Raw genomic sequence first — 18,269 nt, forward strand, 5'->3', positions numbered from 1 at the left:
GCCGATTGCAAACAGATGACGATCGACAATATTGGGAAATGGCAAAACCATGGATCTGGGAAGTCAGCAAATATATTAAACAGTGGCCAGGGTGTGAAACTAGCACCTGCCACCCACCAAATGCAATGAGGTTGAATCCAGTTCGCAAGCTCCTCGTCCAAATGTATTTCATGCGTTGGTAATTTTGCTCATCTATCCACAAGAGGCGGGCAAACTGTAAGATGTCTCCAAGTGACACATGACAAGAAATGCTGTTAGTCACAAAGAGATGCGCTTGAAGAAACACACTATTATATTTTTAAGAACCGACAAAAAAAAGCAGTCAATGCTTGTGTCCGATTCGCTGTTTGTTCAGAGGCGTGTCGCATGTCGGCGTGCAGCGCAAGCCTGTGTCGTGTAACAAGCACATGTAAAGAGTTTTCACTCTTTTCTGTTACATTCATCTGAAAACTGTTTGCTAGAATAATGTCGTCTATGAGAATGCTGAAAATTATCTCCGATTATCCCGGGAGGTGCTTTAAGTTTAATTTGCTTTATTTCCTTGTGGTTGGCATGCATTGCAGATTCCGTTATGCAAATGTCATGCATGTAAAGAGTTTTCACTTTTTTTTTTCTGTTTCATTCATCTGAAAACTGTTTGTAAGAATAATGTCATCATTTTATTGCTTTTTTCATTTAGTTTAAAGTGCTATTTGAATTCAGAAATTTCTTTTTTATTTATTTATGTTTATGTTTTTTGTGTTTCAATAAATACATTTTAATTTTTAAAGCAAAATCAATAAAGCAAAAAAATTAACCGACCCTCGGCAGGGGGGTTGACGATGTATTCGGATATCGCAATATATTTTTAAGGCAATTATCGCAAAAATATTTTTGACATATCGCCCAACCCTAACACATGCAGAAAACTTTGTCTGCTCTCTCTCTCTCTCTCTCTCTCTCTCTCTCTCTCTCTCTCTCTCTCTCTCTCTCTCTCTCTCTCTCGAACTGTGGCTCTGGCTCCTCTTTATCTCTTTCCTGGCTGATTGCGATTAATTCTCTCCCAGCCGTCCATGCATATCGCTCGGCCATGCCCTGCTCGCCGCAAACGTTTACACTATGAGCCCAGTGTGGTCACATTAATTTTCAACCATCTCCGAATGTGGTTGATTTGGACACATCTCAAAATATTTTGGACCTCATTTACACCTGTCTTTAGCTTCATCATGTTTTAAACAGATTGCCCAAAATACTTATTAATACCGGGTGTCTTATCATATTTTGTTAGGAAGTAAAGTAAGATTCTTGCTCTTACTTAGCTTAATTTTTATTTGTATGCGTGTTTGTTTTGAGGTTATTGTTTTTTTCATTGTAACCTTGAAATGTTGCAAAATTTTTGTTTCCTCTCTTCAAAAATAGGCACTGCCTACAACAATGCCACAGCTCTAGTGATCACCTTTCCTGTCAACAACTACCTGAATGACACAGACAAATTAGGCAAAGCCTTGGCATGGGAGAAAGAGTAAGATTTTTAAATACTTGGATTAATATTGCTTCTTTTGCAACCTTGCAGTTGAACACATACAGTAAGTATATATTCTATTACAAAATGAATAGTTCAGATCCGGGATGCTGGTTGGTCAATAGTCATGATTCTAGGGGTGTGCAGCGAAGCCTGTATCTGTATTTGTATTTGTTCATATGACAAAATTATCTGTCTCTGTATTCGGGTAGAACCGGGTGTGGGCGGGGCTTAAACCGGAAGTGCTTCAAAACTAAATGAAATGCCCATTTTTAAATGTTATTCTTACATTTATAGTTTCTATTAATAAAATATAAAAAAAGCCTTGTAAAATAACATTATTATTATTATTATTATTATTATTATTATTATTAGGGCCCAAGCACTGAAAGTGAAGAGGCCCTATTGTTCTTCTAAGGATTATTGTTATTATTATTATTATTATTCTTTTCAAGGTTTTCGGTACTTTTGGGGTACTTAACATGCGTGAAATCTCTTGAAATTTTGCACACACATCAGAGTCGTCGGCCTTTAGGGCTGGGCATAGTTGCAGGGGGGGCTCTTTAACGCCCTCTTGAAAATGAGCATGTAAGGTGGGCTCTGTAGCACCTCCATTTTCATCTACAGTCACCAGAATTGGTACATATATAGTTCTCATCAAGCCGAACATCATTTATACTCAGTCATTAGCTCCGCCCAACAGGAAGTTGGCCATTTTAGATTTTCTGAAAATCGCAGGCTCTGAATTTTAAATACTCCTAGGGGATTCATGTGACTGGCACCAAATTTGTGCAACATCATGCCAAGACATTGTAGATGCCAAATTGCCAACGGATTTTCGATATTTTGAATGGTGTTGCCATAGCAAAGCAATACATTTATGGTGAAAAATGGGAAACAGGAAGTGCCTTATAGCTTCTGTGTGCATTGTGTGATTTTGATGAAAATTCAGCTGTATATTTGGTAATGGGGGCTAATCACATGGATGCGGCTATTATGGGTCACGGTCATAGCGCCACCACCTGGCAGCAGACAACAGACTAAAAAATAGTCCTCTTATATTTACCCAAATTGCTTCAAAATTGTTAAGAATATTGTCAAATGCATATGTCCACCTTGCATTGTTTTCCGGAAGCCACCGGGTGGAAATGGACCCATGGTTCTTGGGCCTGTCATCACTGCTTGCAGCTATGTTTATTATTATTATTATTATTATTATTATTATACAATATTTGTTTAATTAAAAAAAATTCTCACCAGATGAAGCTGAATTTGTTGGCCACATTAACTATGAAATATGTTGTTAACTATGGTTTCTCCTGTTATTTCTGATATTAATATCTGCCTGAAACAGAATTTTCATTCGTATTTTCATGTATAACAACATTATTCTGGAGGCAGGAGGTGTCAAGCAAAATTTTAAATGTCAAGCACACATTTTGCAGAGAATAATAAATACAAATTCAAGCATTAAAAGAAATATAATAAATCACTATAGCCTACAAACAGGTGAAAGTCCCTTAAAGGAATAGTTCACCCAAAAATGAATATTTGCTGATAATTTACTCACCTTCAGGCCATTCAAGATGTTTCTTCATCAAAACAGAATTTAAGACTTTTAGGATTTCATTTCAGGCCTCTTCCACTAAACAATGAAAGTGAATGTACTCCATTTTTTGATGGTCCAAAATGCATATTTAGAGTGCATCAAAATAATCCACACGACTCCAGTCGACAAATAAAGTTCTTCTGAATGCAAACGATTGATTATTTTGAGAAACAAAACAGTACTTATATACTTTTTAACTACAAATGTTCGCTTCTGTGACATGCGCTCATGAGAGGGATGATGTAAGCTCGTTGGTAAGGTCACGTGGAGGAGGAGGCAGGTAGCGCGTCATTGTTTACAAGAGAAACTCGCACAGAGCACAGACCAAGCCCCGTTCACAAACCAAAACAGTCCAAAACAATTTCAAAACAATATAAAATAAAAAATAATTTCCAAATAATAATCATTAAAAAAAACTATCAAATCAAATCACTTTATTGTCACACAGCCATATACACAATTGCAATGGTGTGTGAAATTCTTGGGTGCAGTTCTGATCAACATAACAGTCGTGACAGTGATGAGACATATACTAATTTACAAATAACATCAAATTAACACAGCACAATTTAAACATCTGATATAAACATCTGATTACATATGTAAACAATGACGTGCTTCCTGACTCCTCCATGTGACTCCTTTAAGTCTGTCAGGAATTTTTACGATAGGACACCATTTTTCAGTTATATAATAATAATAAAAACAATAATGTTACATTTATACAGTGCCTTTTCAGAGCTCAAGAACACTTAACATTCTCAAATTTAGCACAGTTTAAAGAAGAACAAGAAAAAAGACAGCAAGTTTCAGTTTCTTTGTTTTACGTAAGCAAGAATATTCTGAATAGATGAATACTATATGGAGAATTTAAACCTTTATGGAGCATTTAAACTTTTTTCAGAATAAAGTCTTAACCAGATAATTACCTTAATTGCTGATGTGGATATAAATGTGGTCAACTTTAAGAGACGGCTAGACGAGCTCAAACGTGAAATCATCACTTCAGGTCAGGAATTTAACATCGCACTCAGGTTTAGGCTATAAATAAATACATGAGAATCACGTGTGAATCGTGTGATACATAGACATTTCAAGAAGTGTACATGATATCGTATCTTAGTTAATATTACACTTGACAAGCTCCAGACGTGCACAATTAACAGAGACCACAAATGGAGTTGAGGCCGTGGCTATCTGATCTGAAATCACTGTGCACATTTTCATTCATAAGGTTTACACTTTAAATCTTGACTGCACAGATTCTTAAATTCGTTGTAATTTAGAATATGTTCATTTTTTAGTGTCAATTTATGTTTGCGTTTCTTGGATTATCAGTCAAGTGAATATTTATTTATATTATTCAGATGAATCCATTATTCATTTTGAAGTCATTATTCGTGCCTTTACGAATAGGGTATTTGGCTTCGGGCACATCCCTACTTCATTCATAACAAATGTATTCACAATACACTGTTATTGCTTAAACAACAAATGTGAATTGATGGTAAATAAAGATGAGTAAGCAATGTGTTTGCTACAAATATGATATGGAATGTGATTACAAATGCAATGTCATCTGAACCACATCTGCGCAGGTTCATTAAATTTGTGAAAAACTACGACAACCCCAACCTGACCATCTCATTCAGCTCAGAGCGCAGCATTGAGGACGAGATTGACCGCGAGAGCAACAGTGACGTCAACACCATTGTGGTTAGCTACATCATCATGTTTGTGTACATCTCACTCGCTCTGGGCCACATTCAGAGTTGTTGGACACTGCTGGTAAGACCCTGTAGGCTCTCCATGCCGCACATGGCCTTAATTCTTCAACGTCTTTAAGTTTGTTTTGTGTAGATGCAAAATAGAGTGCTGACCTTTAGTACCTCATACAAACGGATGAACTGCAAACTTTCCAATGCTTATTAATTTTTTTAATCCTCTGACTAGGACTGAACAATTAAACAAAATAAAATCAAAATTGGGATATGTTTATCAAACCAAGAGGGCTGCGATGTAATTAAATAAATAAATTGTCTGAATGTGCTGCCCGCTGTGCTGTGCTTGTGTGCGCAGCTGTTTCATCTGTAGTTTGTAGTGCTTTCTTAAATACAGTTGAAGTCAGAAGTTTACATACATCTTAGCCAAATACATTTAAACTCAGTTTTTCACAATTCCTGACATTTAATAGTAGAAAACATTCCCTGTCTTAGGTCAGTAAGATCACTACTTTTTTTGTTTGTTTTTTTTTTGTTATTAACAATTTTTTATTGATTCCAATCATAAAACATACAAACACAACATAAAATACGGAATCAATTATTCATGTTAAATTCCTTCCCCCGAACATCCCCCACCCCCACCTGACACAAAATATATATATATATATATATATATAAAATAAAAAATAAATAAAAAAAAATAACATTAAAAAAAGATCAAACAACATCAATAATATACATACCCAACTAAACTACAAATCCCTCTCCACAGCCCCTCCCCGAGAACCCTCCAAAAAAGCCAAATACCCCCCCCCCACTTCCTGACAAATAAATCCCATTTCCCCAGCCTTCTAAAAATCATCTCCCCAAATGCTGCCACCCCGGCCATCTCCTCGCACCACTCCCTAAACGAGGGTGCCCCAGCCGACTTCTGCCCCCTGAGGATGACTTTTCTGCCAATCATGACTCCATCTAGGACACAACTTTTTAAATATCTGTCCCCAATGTTAACAACCGTCCCATCACCCAGGATACAGAGTCTGGGGCAAAATTAAAATTGACTGTCCAGTAACTCACACAAAGCTCTGAACCCTCAACCAAAATTCTTGGATCTTAACACATCCCCAAAAAACGTGTTGTGTCCCCGTCTTCTGATTGGCACCGCCAGCAGGTGGGTGTGTCTTTAAGACCCAACCTATACAATCTAGAGGGGGTCCAATAGAATCGATGCAAAATCTTAAATTGCATCAGACACACCCTTGAATCTCTAGATGTAGACTTGATGCTTTTTAGAATCCTAGCCCACACTCCCTCCTCCAATACCAAATTTAATTCTCGCGTAATCTCTTGAGAGAAGCCGAAGCTCCATCCCCCAGACTCTGAATTAACAGGGAGCAATACACCGATGCCTCATGACCTTTTACAAAATCAGTAATCACCAGTTCCATGATTATCTGCCACTTTAGGGGGGTGTGTACTACTCCCAAAAATGGTACAGAACAGGTGGCGCAGCTGTAAATACCTAAAGAACTGAGATCTAGGAATCTTAAAATGTTGAACCAAATTTTCAAAAGATCTCAGCACTCCACTCTCATATAGGTCACTGAGTGTAGTAACCCCCCTCACAATCCACTCTGACCAACAGATAGGGGACTTATTAATACGTAATTTAGGGTTCAGCCATATGCTTGAAGCAACATTTAAAAAAATGTTCGAATTAAAGACACTGGACACTTTTGTCCATACCACGTGCAAATGCGAGATAATGAGGTGTGACTTAACTTCTCTGGTTAGTTTGATAGAAAGGCTTTGCAATGATGAAATAGGGGCAAGGATTCCTGTTAAGTACAAAACCAGGGAGGGGCTCTCTCAGGTGGAAGCAACAATGAGCCAAATGTCTGAGACCGAATGCATAATAATAAAACCAATTCTTGGGTAGGCCTAGCCCACCTTTGTCAACCGGCCTATGTATCTTGTTGAAATTCCAAATGAAGGACTTCGCTATGTTATCAAATTGCTTGAAATAAGAGAGGGGGACATCTACAGGGAGAGACTGTAGCATGTAGTTGAATTTTTGGAATACAATTCATTTTAATAACATTAACCTTCCCAATCATAGATGAATGTATTGAAGCACACCTACTCACATCACTCAATCTTTTTATTAAAGAGGCAAAATTAACTTGCACAAATTTGCTCGGAATAAAATACCCATATACTTAATGCCCTGTTTGGACCACTGGAAGGCGTGGTTGAAAAGCCGTTACTGGGCAGTATGCTGTCAGAGCCAAAGCTTCAGATTTATACCAATTGACTCTGTAACCTGAGAACTTAGAGAAGGAATTAATGATCCTGTGGAGGCAAGGCATAGATCTAATGGGATATATAAAATATCATCTGTGTAAAGCGAAAGCTTATGCACCACACCTCCCGCAATCTCCCCTGGAAAATCGTCCTCCTTTCTTATCGTGGCTGCTAATGGTTCCAGGGCAAGACAGAACAATAATTGGGAAAGAGGGCAACCCTGCCAAGTGCCCCTATCCAGAGTAAAATAATCTGAAATTAATCCATTTGTTTGTACTGCCACTACCGGGTGTCTATAAAGTAACTTAATCCATTCAATAAAAGTATTTCCGAACCCATATATTTCCAAAACCTTAAAAAGATAATCCCATTCTACCATATCAAACGCCTTTTCGGCGTCAAGTGAGATGGCAGCGACCAGAGTCTGATCATTCGCCACTGTCCACGTGATATTGATGAAACGCCTGATGTTATCAGAAGAGCTGCGGCCCCGAATGAACCCCACCTGATCTGTATGATAAGAGATGTCATAAATTAATTGGTTAGCCAAAATATTTGACAAAATTTGAATGTCTAGCTGGATCAGGGAAATTGGAATGGAACACTTACACTCACTTGGATCTTTGTCCTTTTTAAGATCAGACTGATCCAGGCTTGTGTCATGGTTGGCGGAAGCTTTCCATTCTTTAATGATTCCGAATAATCTTCTAACAAAAGTGGAGCCAGTTCTGTAGCATAAGATCTAAAAATTCAGTGGCAAAGCCATCTGGCCCCGGAGCCTTGCCTGTAGGTAAGGCCTTAATTACCTCGTCAAGCTCCTCCAAGTTTATCTCAGAATCAAGATAATTTTTTTGCTCGGTCGTCAATTTAGGGAGATCAAATGGTTCCACAAAGTGTCTAATACCTTCATCAGTAGGCAAAGACGTGGAACTATAAAGATCAAGATAGAATTCTTTAAAAGCATTATTAATATCAATGGCCAAGGTAAATATTCACCACTATCAGTTGTCACTGAGGGAATGGTAGAAAAAGACTCTCTTTGCTTTGTATATCTAGCCAATAGCTTCCCTAATTGTCCCCCGACTCAAAGTATGACTGTCGTGCCCTGAACAGCCAAAACTCCACCTTCTGCGACAAAATAGTATTATACCTGTATTTCAATTGGGTCAATTCTCTGAGGCCATCAGATGACATGCTTCAGCTCTGCCTCAGCATTTTAAATATTCCCTTCCAACTACACGAGTTCTCGTGCTTTGGATTTTGGATTGATGAATGAGGCATTCTGTAAAATCCGACACCTTAGAACCACCTTAAGTGGCACCCAAGCCATGCCCTCTCTATATAAACATTGATTTCAGCCTTTAACATTTGTTGGAAATCAGGTTTTTGCAAAAGGGATACATTAAAGCACCAACTATATAATTTATTTTTCGCCATATGTAGCAACACCTCTAAACTCACCAGGGCCTGATCTGAGGTGTCCAATTGAGCAATCAACAACAGATGAAATGAAGGACATAGATATATATATATATATATATATATAAATCTATTCTAGAATAAATCTTATCGACTGATGAAAAAAAAAATTATAGTCCCTACCAGATGGGTTCAAAAGTCTCCAAATATCTGTAAGACCAAGATTTTTACAGATCCTGTGAAGCATCAGTTTTGCTGTAGGGGGCTTGCACACTTTTGCTTCACTATGATCAAGGACTGAATCCATCAATAGATTAAAGTCTCCTCCCAATATTATATCACTGAGGGGTGCCAGCAGCTTGCAACATCCCTTCAAGATCTATAAAAAAGCCCTGATCATCAGCGTTAGGTGCGTAAATATTAGCCAAAATAAGACTTTGCCCCTGAATTTCTGCTAAAACAATAATGACTCTTCCTCAATTATTATTTATCTGTTTGTGACATTTGAATTGTAGATGTTTACTTATCAGCGTAATGACTCCCCTGCTCTTACTTGAGCCAGCACTAAAGAAAACATGCTCACCCCATATCATATATATTTTTCAGCTTCCTGCAGGGAAATATGTGTTTCTTGAAGAAACACTATATCATATTTCTTTCGTTTAAGAAAATAAATAACCTTCCTTCTTTTTATGGGGTGCCCCAACCCATTCACATTCCATGTGAAGAGAGACAATCCACTCATATTAACATTTGACATTTTAACATATTAGAAAAAATAGATTGTCAAAAACAAAATTATAAAGACCACATTCCAACATTAGTGCAACAGTCAAACCCCTCAAATTAACTGCCCCTCTGAACCAAACAAATAGAAAAAAGAAAAATGTGTGCATTAACTCCGCGCACGACAGCACCAACCTACATCCATCCATCTAAACTCAAACAGTCCATGTACACCTACGAGAGCCCCCGTGACAACTTTGCCGTCTTATTGCTCAAGTCCGGTGCATCTATACAAATTTTGTGCGAAAGAATTACATAACAGAAGAAAATCTATAATACAAACTCCAGCCAGTAGGCAGAATAAAAACAAAGAACGTGTAGATTCATCCACATACTGTCCCGAAGGTGTGTTCTTCCACAAAACAAACTCCAGCCTCTAGCGGAACCAGCACACACACACACACACACACACACACACACACACACACACACACACATATACACAAACGTTCAGTTTCCTCAGACAGTCAGACAAATGTTCATTGAGCCGGCTGTTTCATGAGTGCAGCAGATGACCTAATCATTCCAATGTCCTACAAAGAATATTCCACAAAACAAACTCCATCCAAAAGGTGGAATAATCACAAGGAACATGCAGATTCATCCACAGCTGTCTTGAAGGAGTGTTATTCCACAAAACAAACTCCTGCCGCTAGGTGGACCATCACAAAAAAAGGCGCCCGGTTTCCCTGGACGGTCAAGTGAATGTTCAGTGAGTCAGGTCCACTTGGCTGCAAAGCCAGCGCCACACAATGACTTGCTCATTCCATTGACTTTATGAAGGACAATGCTATTTGGGGACAAATAAATACTTTGCGGCCATCCTTGGCATCTATTCCCAATTTGGCCAGGAACATCAGTGCAAAAGTGACCTTCCATTGATGTAAGAGTGTCTTGCATGCCTTGAATCAATCACGTTTCTCTCTTGTCGAATTCGCAAAGTCTGGGAACAAGAAAATATTGTGCTTCTTCCAAGAAAGCCTTCCTTTGCTCCTCGCCTCACGTAACATGAGATATTTATCGGATGATCTCAGAATTTTGGCCAGAATTGATCGGGGCATGTCTCCCTCAGCGGATCTATGTCGAGATATGGAATTTCACCATATCTCGGCCTTTTTCATTCTCAGGAATTCCAACAATTTGGACGTTGTTTTGCCGATTACGATTCTCAAGGTCTTCCAACTTTTCCCAGACGCGCTGCAAATCTGCCTTGGTCGCCAGCGGGTTAGCAGCTAATTCCCTCTCCGATGACTCCAGATAATCGATGCGTTTCTAGACGTCACCGATTCTTGTAACCAACTCAGAGAATTTAATTTCCATGACGGTGATCAATCGACTTATTACAGCAAGATCCTCCAAGTCCGCAATGACCTTCGCCAACATTGCCGACATGCTCGACAGTTGATGCTGAATCTCTCCTGCCACACCGTCCAAACTGAGTCCCTGGTCTGCGGTCCTGTCAGGGGTATCAGCTTGCACGTAAGTGCCTTTTAATGTCTGAATTCTTTGACATACTGACTTCATAGAACAGTTATGGAACAGGGTGAATCAAATCTCACCGGTTTATGGCACAGAAAGTTGCTAAAAACTAGCAAAGAGCGCAGAGCTCGCCGTTCGCACATCTGACCCTCGCATGGCACCACACGACTCCTTCAGGATCACTACTTTATTTTAAGAATGTGAAATATCGGGGGCCTGGGTAGCTCAACAAGTAAAGACGCTGACTGCTACACCTGGACTCGCAAGTTCAAATCCAGGGCATGCTGAGCGACTCCAGTCAGGCTTCCTAAGCAACCAATTGGCCCGGTTGCTTGGGTGGGTAGAGTCATGTTGGGTTAACCTCCTCATGGTCACCATAATATGGTTCTCGCTCTCAGTGGGGCGCATGGCGAGTTGTGCGTGGATGCTGCGGAGAATAGCATGAGCCTCCACACGCGCTAGGTCTCCACAGTAACGCACTCAACAAGCCACATGATAAGATTAGGGGGCTTGATTGTCTCAGACGCGATGGCAACTGAGATTCATCCTCCGCCACCTGGATTGAGGCAAGTCACTACACCACCACGAGGACCTAGAGTGCATTGGGAATTGGGCATGCCAGACTGGGGAGAAAAGGGGAGAAAATCCCCCCCGAAAAAGAATGAGAAATATCAGAATAATAGTAGAGAGAATGATTTATTTCAGCTTTTATTTCTTTCATCACATTCCCAGTGGGTCAGAAGTTTACATACACTTTGTTAGTATTTGGTAGCATTGCCTTTAAATTGTTTAACTTGGGTCAAACATTTTGGGTAGCCTTCCACATGCTTCTCACAATAAGTTGCTGGAATTTTGGCCCATTCCTCCAGACAGAACTGGTGTAATTGAGTCAGGTTTGTAGGCCTCCTTGTTTGCGCATGCTTTTTCAGTTCTGCCCACAAATTTTCTATCGGATTGAGGTCAGGACTTTGTGATGGCCACTCCAATACCTTGACTTTGTTGTCTTTAAGCCATTTTGCCACAACTTTGGAGGTATGCTTGGGGTCATTGTCCATTTGGAAGACCCATTTGCGACTGAGCTTTAACTTCCTGGCTGATGTCTTAAGATGGTGCTTCAATATATCCACATAATTTTCCTTCCTTCTGATGCCATTTATTTTGTGGAGTGCACCAGTCTCTCCTGTAGCAAAGCACCCCCACAACATGATGCTGCCAGGGGACAGAATGCGTCTCCTTCCTGAGAGTTATGATGGCTGTGTGGTCTCATTGTGTTTATACTTGCGTAGTATTGTTTGTACAGATGAACGTGGTACCTTCAGGTGTTTGGAAATTGCTCCCAATGATGAACCAGACTTGTGGAGGTCCACAATTTTTTTCTGAGGTCTTAGCTGATTTCTTTAGATTTTCCCATGATGTCAAGCAAAGGGGCACTGAGTTTGAAGGTAGGCCTTAAAATACATCCACAGGTACACCTCCAATTCAGTACACCTCCTATCAGAAGCTAATTGTCTAAAAGCTTGACATAATTTTCTGGAATTTTCCAAGCTGCTTAAAGGCACAGTTAACTTAGTGTATGTACACTTCTGACCCACTGGAACTGTGATATAGTCAAATTAAAAGCTTCTGCCAAAACAAAGGCTTGAGGATTTACAGAAATGCATAGCAATGCCACGAGCAAGTGAATACGTTTTTTAAATAGATACATTTGTTGAATAACAACAACAACAATAATAATAATAATTATTAATAGTATTATACAATAGACTGGGTTTAAAAAAAAGAATTATGAGGAAATGTGAGCTGACCCTTTCACAAATTGGACAAATGTTCACAGCGGACAGATGCAGTGTGATTTTGTGATTTATTTTTTTAATTTTTTATTTTTTTATCCTTTCGTAGTTCAAATCACATTATTTTCTTTAAATAATCACAATTAGATTTTTTTGTTCAAATTGTTCAGCCCTACCTCTGACAATGAACAGACATTTAATAGAAACGCTGAAAAGCTTTACACTTCCCCTAGCCAATGTTGAACCACGTTGTAGTGAGATGTATTGAAGGGCTCATAATTTGTTTTTAAATAACCTTTAATTTACATATATACTCCCCTGCATATGAGAGTCATTAGTCAAAATTTTTGAAACATTTTCCTGAAAGAAAAAGACTAGAAATTGAGTTTATTTTGTCAACATTTCGAAGTACACTAGCATGATCCATCCTTCAGATGTTAAACCAAGGTCCTGATTCTCTGTGGTCATTAAAAATCCCAGGGCACTTCTTGTAAAAGAGTAGAGGTGTAACCCTGGTGTCCTGGCCAAATTCCTCCATTGGCCCTTATCATGACCTCATAATAATCCCCATCCATGAATTGGCTCTATCACTCTACTCTCTCCTCTCCACCAACAGCTGGTGTGTGGGGAGCGTACTGGCGCACTATGGCTGCCGTGGCATCATCCAGGTGGATGCTGCACACTGGTGGTGGGTGATGAGAGGCCCCTGGTCACTTTGTAAAGCGTTTTGAGTGTAGTGTCAGAAAAAGCACTATATAAATGTAACATTCATTCATTCATGGCCTCAAAGCTAGTAGACATGGACTAAAAGATGCAAAACAGTTTTAAATGTAACAATTTTTAAATGTAACAAACTTGGCTTCAATATTTTCCCTTGATTAGGTAACCTGTAAGTGATGCTATTAGACAAAATGCATATGTTATGTTCATAGAAATGTCATTCACTTTGTTTGTTTATTTTTTTACATTGTATATGTTTAACACCATTACAGTATGTATTATTATACCATCTTAACACCATGCTTGTCACCCCTGTTTAAATACTACTTTTTTGTGTGTGTACTAAAGGTGGACTCTAAGATCTCTCTGGGAATTGCTGGCATCTTGATTGTGCTTAGCTCAGTAGCCTGTTCACTGGGGATCTTCAGCTACATCGGCATCCCCCTCACACTTATAGTCATTGAGGTCATCCCTTTCCTTGTGCTGGCTGTGGGAGTGGACAACATCTTCATCATCGTGCAGACCTACCAAGTGTGTGGTGATGTTTTATCTGCTTATTATCTAAATGTCCTGAGAGCAGATTTAGCTAAAATATGTGTATGTAGGTGAAAGTGAGTGTTAGCCTTTCACTGATATATCGGTATCGGCATATATGTTTACCGATATGCGCAGATATGAAAACTTTTTTTCAGAACATATAATGCAGAAAACAATGCTTTAGAATTGGTGTCATTACGTAGTTTGTCCAGCAGAGCGTGCTCCGACTCCATTGTTTACAGAGCTGACTGTGAACTGACGTGGCTCTGCAGACATGGCGTAGTTTAGCGGTGTCTCTGTAAGTTGCTAACTAGTTTGTGAAATACATACTGTTAACCCTGTCCCTGACAACCATGTCACTCATGTTTATCACATCTGTTTGCTGTTAGCCAGCTATAGTTTGTCAGTAATGTAGCAGATTGAAATGTAAACATCAGAGCATCTTTTTGCAGCTCAGCAGACAACGGTGCGGTGGTGGATTGTGTCTGTTAAGTGTTGAGTTCACGCTACGCTGTTACATAGTTGGTGAGACGCAATGCTGGTCCATCTTTTACTCTCCATGACAACAAGCTTATAGCTAACTAGTTAACCACGTAGCTACTTTCATTGCTTGTCAGCTGAGTGGAAGCTAATGTGTAAACATGTATTCACCAAACTGTTTTATTCAGGGTTCACAGTTTGGTACCCCCTTCAACCAAACAATTCCAGTCGTTGCATTTATAAAATGTAATATTAAAAAGTCTGGTTTTCCACCGTTGAAAGTTTCCCCTGAACTTGTATAGCAGAATACGGTGTAACACAGCTGCCGCTGTTTTTCTCATGTCTCGGCAGGTGTAAATGCTTCTTTTATTTTTACAATCTGCCCCTAATCGACTGGCAGTATTAAAATAGTCAGCATTTGACTGATACTAAACATACAGTACTGATGTTTATTTAGCTATTTTGTGTATTTTTATTTATTCTTCATTTAAATGGTCAGCATTTGATATTAAACAGTACTGATGTTTATTAAGCTATTTGTTGTATTTTTATTTATTCTTTATTTTCTCAGTGTTCATTTCTAGAATTTGTTGACCATGTATAATAATAATGTCAAATATTCTTTGATAAAAATATTTAAGAAGCAGCCTTCTGAGTACCTTTGCGTAGTCATATCGGTGCATAGTCATATCGGTGCAAAATCAGTGAACAATCCACATAGAAAAGGTCTGTTTTCATTTCAGCTCAAAAATTAACTATATCGGCCACCATATCAGTAATCGGTGAATTTTCCCCCTCTAAAATCGGTATCGGTTTCAAAAGCCCCATATCGGTCGGGCACTACTTTTTAGTTCTGTTTTTCATTTGAGAAATATTGGTTTTACTTAAGTGTTTTTAAGCTTGTTGTCAGGCACTATGGTTTTGCTTCATAAACTGGCATGTAATAAATGCCTATGTGTGCAGAGAGATGAGAGAATGCCTGAGGAGGAACTTCATCAGCAGATTGGTCGTATTCTCGGAGAGGTGGCTCCCAGCATGTTCCTCTCTTCATTCTCAGAGACTGTGGCTTTCTTTTTAGGTAGGCAGTGAAAAAATTCAGACAAAAATTTACTGAATTCTGGTTTAAGGAACCTTTTCCTAATGTGCAGGAATGATTCAGCATAAGCTTACAAACTTGCCTTTGAACATGACCCCTGAATGTTCTTTGCTGTCTTTCTATAAAAGCCAGTCATCTGGACCACTCATTGAAAAATAATTTGTCTTGAAATGTGTCTTAATATAGCTTCCTAAGAGTATCAGATTTCCTCGTAGCAATATTACTCATTACTCATCTTCTCGTGGTTACTGTCCAGATGTCAGACTATGAATCATCATCTGCATTATGTACAGTTGCCCCAAAAAGTATTTGGGTGCTTAAGCCACTCAAACAAATAATGCTAGACCTTTTCTCAGAACTAACTTTAACATTTGTCTTAACCATTTTCACAAGGACTTTTGATGACTTTTCAATGTGTCTAAATAATTTGACTAAATTTTGAACAAAATATTCATTGTTTTGTATTTAAAAATGACACAAACTTATTTAAAATAAATGCCACTTAGTTTGATATTTATGCGGTATTGCTGTTTGATGCAATGACGTTCAGGATTTTTATATGTGGCTTAAATGTTCAAACACTTTTTGGGGCTACTGTGTGACAGTAGAGCCATTCATATAGTGAGCTCTACTGTAGATCAAATGATTCTCATTTACCCGTCCAGGTGGCATGATTGTAACTGTACATGCTGTTTTTACATCTGTTTCCAGGTGCTCTCTCCAGCATGCCTGCAGTGAGGACGTTTTCTCTGTTCGCTGGTCTGGCTGTCTTCATCGACTTCCTCCTGCAGATCAGCTGCTTTGTGTCTCTGCTGGGACTGGACATCAGGAGACAAGAGGTGAGGAGTCAAAGGTCACACCAGTAGTTGCTGTGGTAAAATTTGAATTTGAGGAATTGAAAGGAAATCCAAAATAATAAGGTAGATTTGATAAAATCTCCAATGCACAGCAGCCTACTTCACAAAAAAAACTAACTTTTTAAAGTAGCACGATCGCCTTTAATAGACTTTTAGACTATGGTGGTTAAGCACTCGCTGTTTAACGAAGCATATGTATCTGTACCTTAAAGGGTAGTTCACCCAAAAATGAAAATTCTCTTGTCATTTACTCGCCCTCATACTATTCCATATGTGTGTTCTTCTGCTTAACACAAATGAAGATCTCCAGCTGAATATCTCAGCTCTGTAGTTCCATACAATGCAAGTTAATGGTGATCAGAACTGTGACGCTCCAAAACGCACACAAAGGCAGCATAAAAGTAATCCATACGACTCCAGTGGTTTAATCCGTGTCTTCTGAAGTGAAATTATAGATATGATGTGAGAAACATAAATATTTGTCATTTTTTCTAGAAATTCTTCTCCCTGCCCAGTAGGGGGTGATATTCATGAAGAATGTGAATCACCAAAAACACAAGAAGAATGTGAAAGTTAGGGCGTATTCCAAAAGGAAATGAGCATCCCTATGCCCTACTCCCTCCGAAGGTCTGAGCTCTTGAAGTGGGAACTCTGAAGGGAGCAGGGCACTCGCGTCTCATGTATGGCCATTTGGAACACCCTTAATGAATAATGAAAGACATACCTCACTTCCACTTCATCTTCACCTGAAACGTTACCATGACGACGCAGCGCAGCTGTTCTAACAACTGGAATCTCTTATTTATTGCTGTTAATTTGTTGTTGCAATTAAATCTTTTTGCAATATTTTTATTTTTTTCTCAAACATTATTTTTTGTGTCTTATTTAAAATTGCTTACTGTTGCTGTTTTAATAATAATAATAATAATAGTAATATATCGGTTCATAAATGTATATACAATACATTAATGAACGTTTCCTGCCAAAAGTTATTTGGTGCACGAGAGGTCTTAATAATAAATAAATAATAATAAACCACCGGGTTAAGACTAGCCTACAGGAAAAAATGGACCCTGTTTTTGGAGTATCTCTCTGCTTATGGCTTTCTACTGTCTTATGTATGAGGACGAATGTAAACTGCAGAAGAGGGGAAGTATCTGTTATAAAAGGGCTATAGCGCTTGCCTAAGCATTTGAACATGTAACGTTCTGATCGACAACCTTGCTTGAAAATATAGGGTCACGTGATCATAAATGGTAAATTACTTCCTCGAAGTGACCATCGCATGTAAGATATGCCATTCTGCTGAAGAAAGAAAGTCATACACATCTGGGATAGCCTGAGTGCGAGTAAATGAGAGAATTTTCATTTTTGGGTGAACTATTCCTTTAAGATTAATGAGCATGAATGGTCAAGAAATGCATGAGATATGCGAATTATTTTTTTGTTAATATTTTTCCCAGGCAAATCGGGTGGATATATTATGCTGTGTGAAGTTGCCTGAGAGACAGCAAGCGAAATCCGATGGATGTCTGTTCCAGTTCTTTAAGAAAATATACGCTCCTTTTGTCTTGAAGGATTGGGTGCGCCCCCTAGTGGTAAGCATAAATGCACGAGACAATCACAAAGATCAGTTCAGTTATATTACAGTTGAATTGTGTAGAAAATGCTGCAAAAAGCATAATTTTACTTTTTCATCCAGCTTTGTTTATTCTCAGACAGCAAAGTGGTAGAGCATATTTATTATATATTCTTATGCTCATTAATGCTTGGCTATTATATTATAATACGTATATATATTATATTAATTGATTGTCTTTTCTTCCATTTGTTCACCTGTAGGTTGCTGTTTTTGTGGGCATGCTCTCCTTTAGTATAGCCGTCATTAACAAAGTGGAGATTGGACTTGAACAGACCCTGTCCATGCCTGATGTATGTTTATGTACCTGTCATTTCTGAATTCTTTT

At 38.7% G+C, this 18,269-nt stretch overlaps 1 protein-coding gene across 2 annotated transcripts in view; it reads left to right on the top strand.

The window, feature by feature from the left end:
• The window catches only part of LOC127441473 (NPC intracellular cholesterol transporter 1-like), a 48,337-nt gene that overhangs the window by 23,209 nt on the left and 6,859 nt on the right, over nucleotides 1–18,269 (top strand). For both annotated transcript variants that reach the window (XM_051698934.1, XM_051698935.1), the window contains 7 exons: nucleotides 1,399–1,501; nucleotides 4,709–4,898; nucleotides 13,681–13,863; nucleotides 15,313–15,427; nucleotides 16,157–16,284; nucleotides 17,766–17,900; nucleotides 18,145–18,234. In XM_051698934.1, coding sequence (XP_051554894.1) covers nucleotides 1,399–1,501; nucleotides 4,709–4,898; nucleotides 13,681–13,863; nucleotides 15,313–15,427; nucleotides 16,157–16,284; nucleotides 17,766–17,900; nucleotides 18,145–18,234 — 944 coding nt within the window. The remainder of the gene's footprint in view (nucleotides 1–1,398; nucleotides 1,502–4,708; nucleotides 4,899–13,680; nucleotides 13,864–15,312; nucleotides 15,428–16,156; nucleotides 16,285–17,765; nucleotides 17,901–18,144; nucleotides 18,235–18,269) is intronic.

Source organism: Myxocyprinus asiaticus, chromosome 5 (genome assembly GCF_019703515.2).
Source record: "Myxocyprinus asiaticus isolate MX2 ecotype Aquarium Trade chromosome 5, UBuf_Myxa_2, whole genome shotgun sequence".
Lineage (NCBI taxonomy): Eukaryota > Metazoa > Chordata > Actinopteri > Cypriniformes > Catostomidae > Myxocyprinus > Myxocyprinus asiaticus.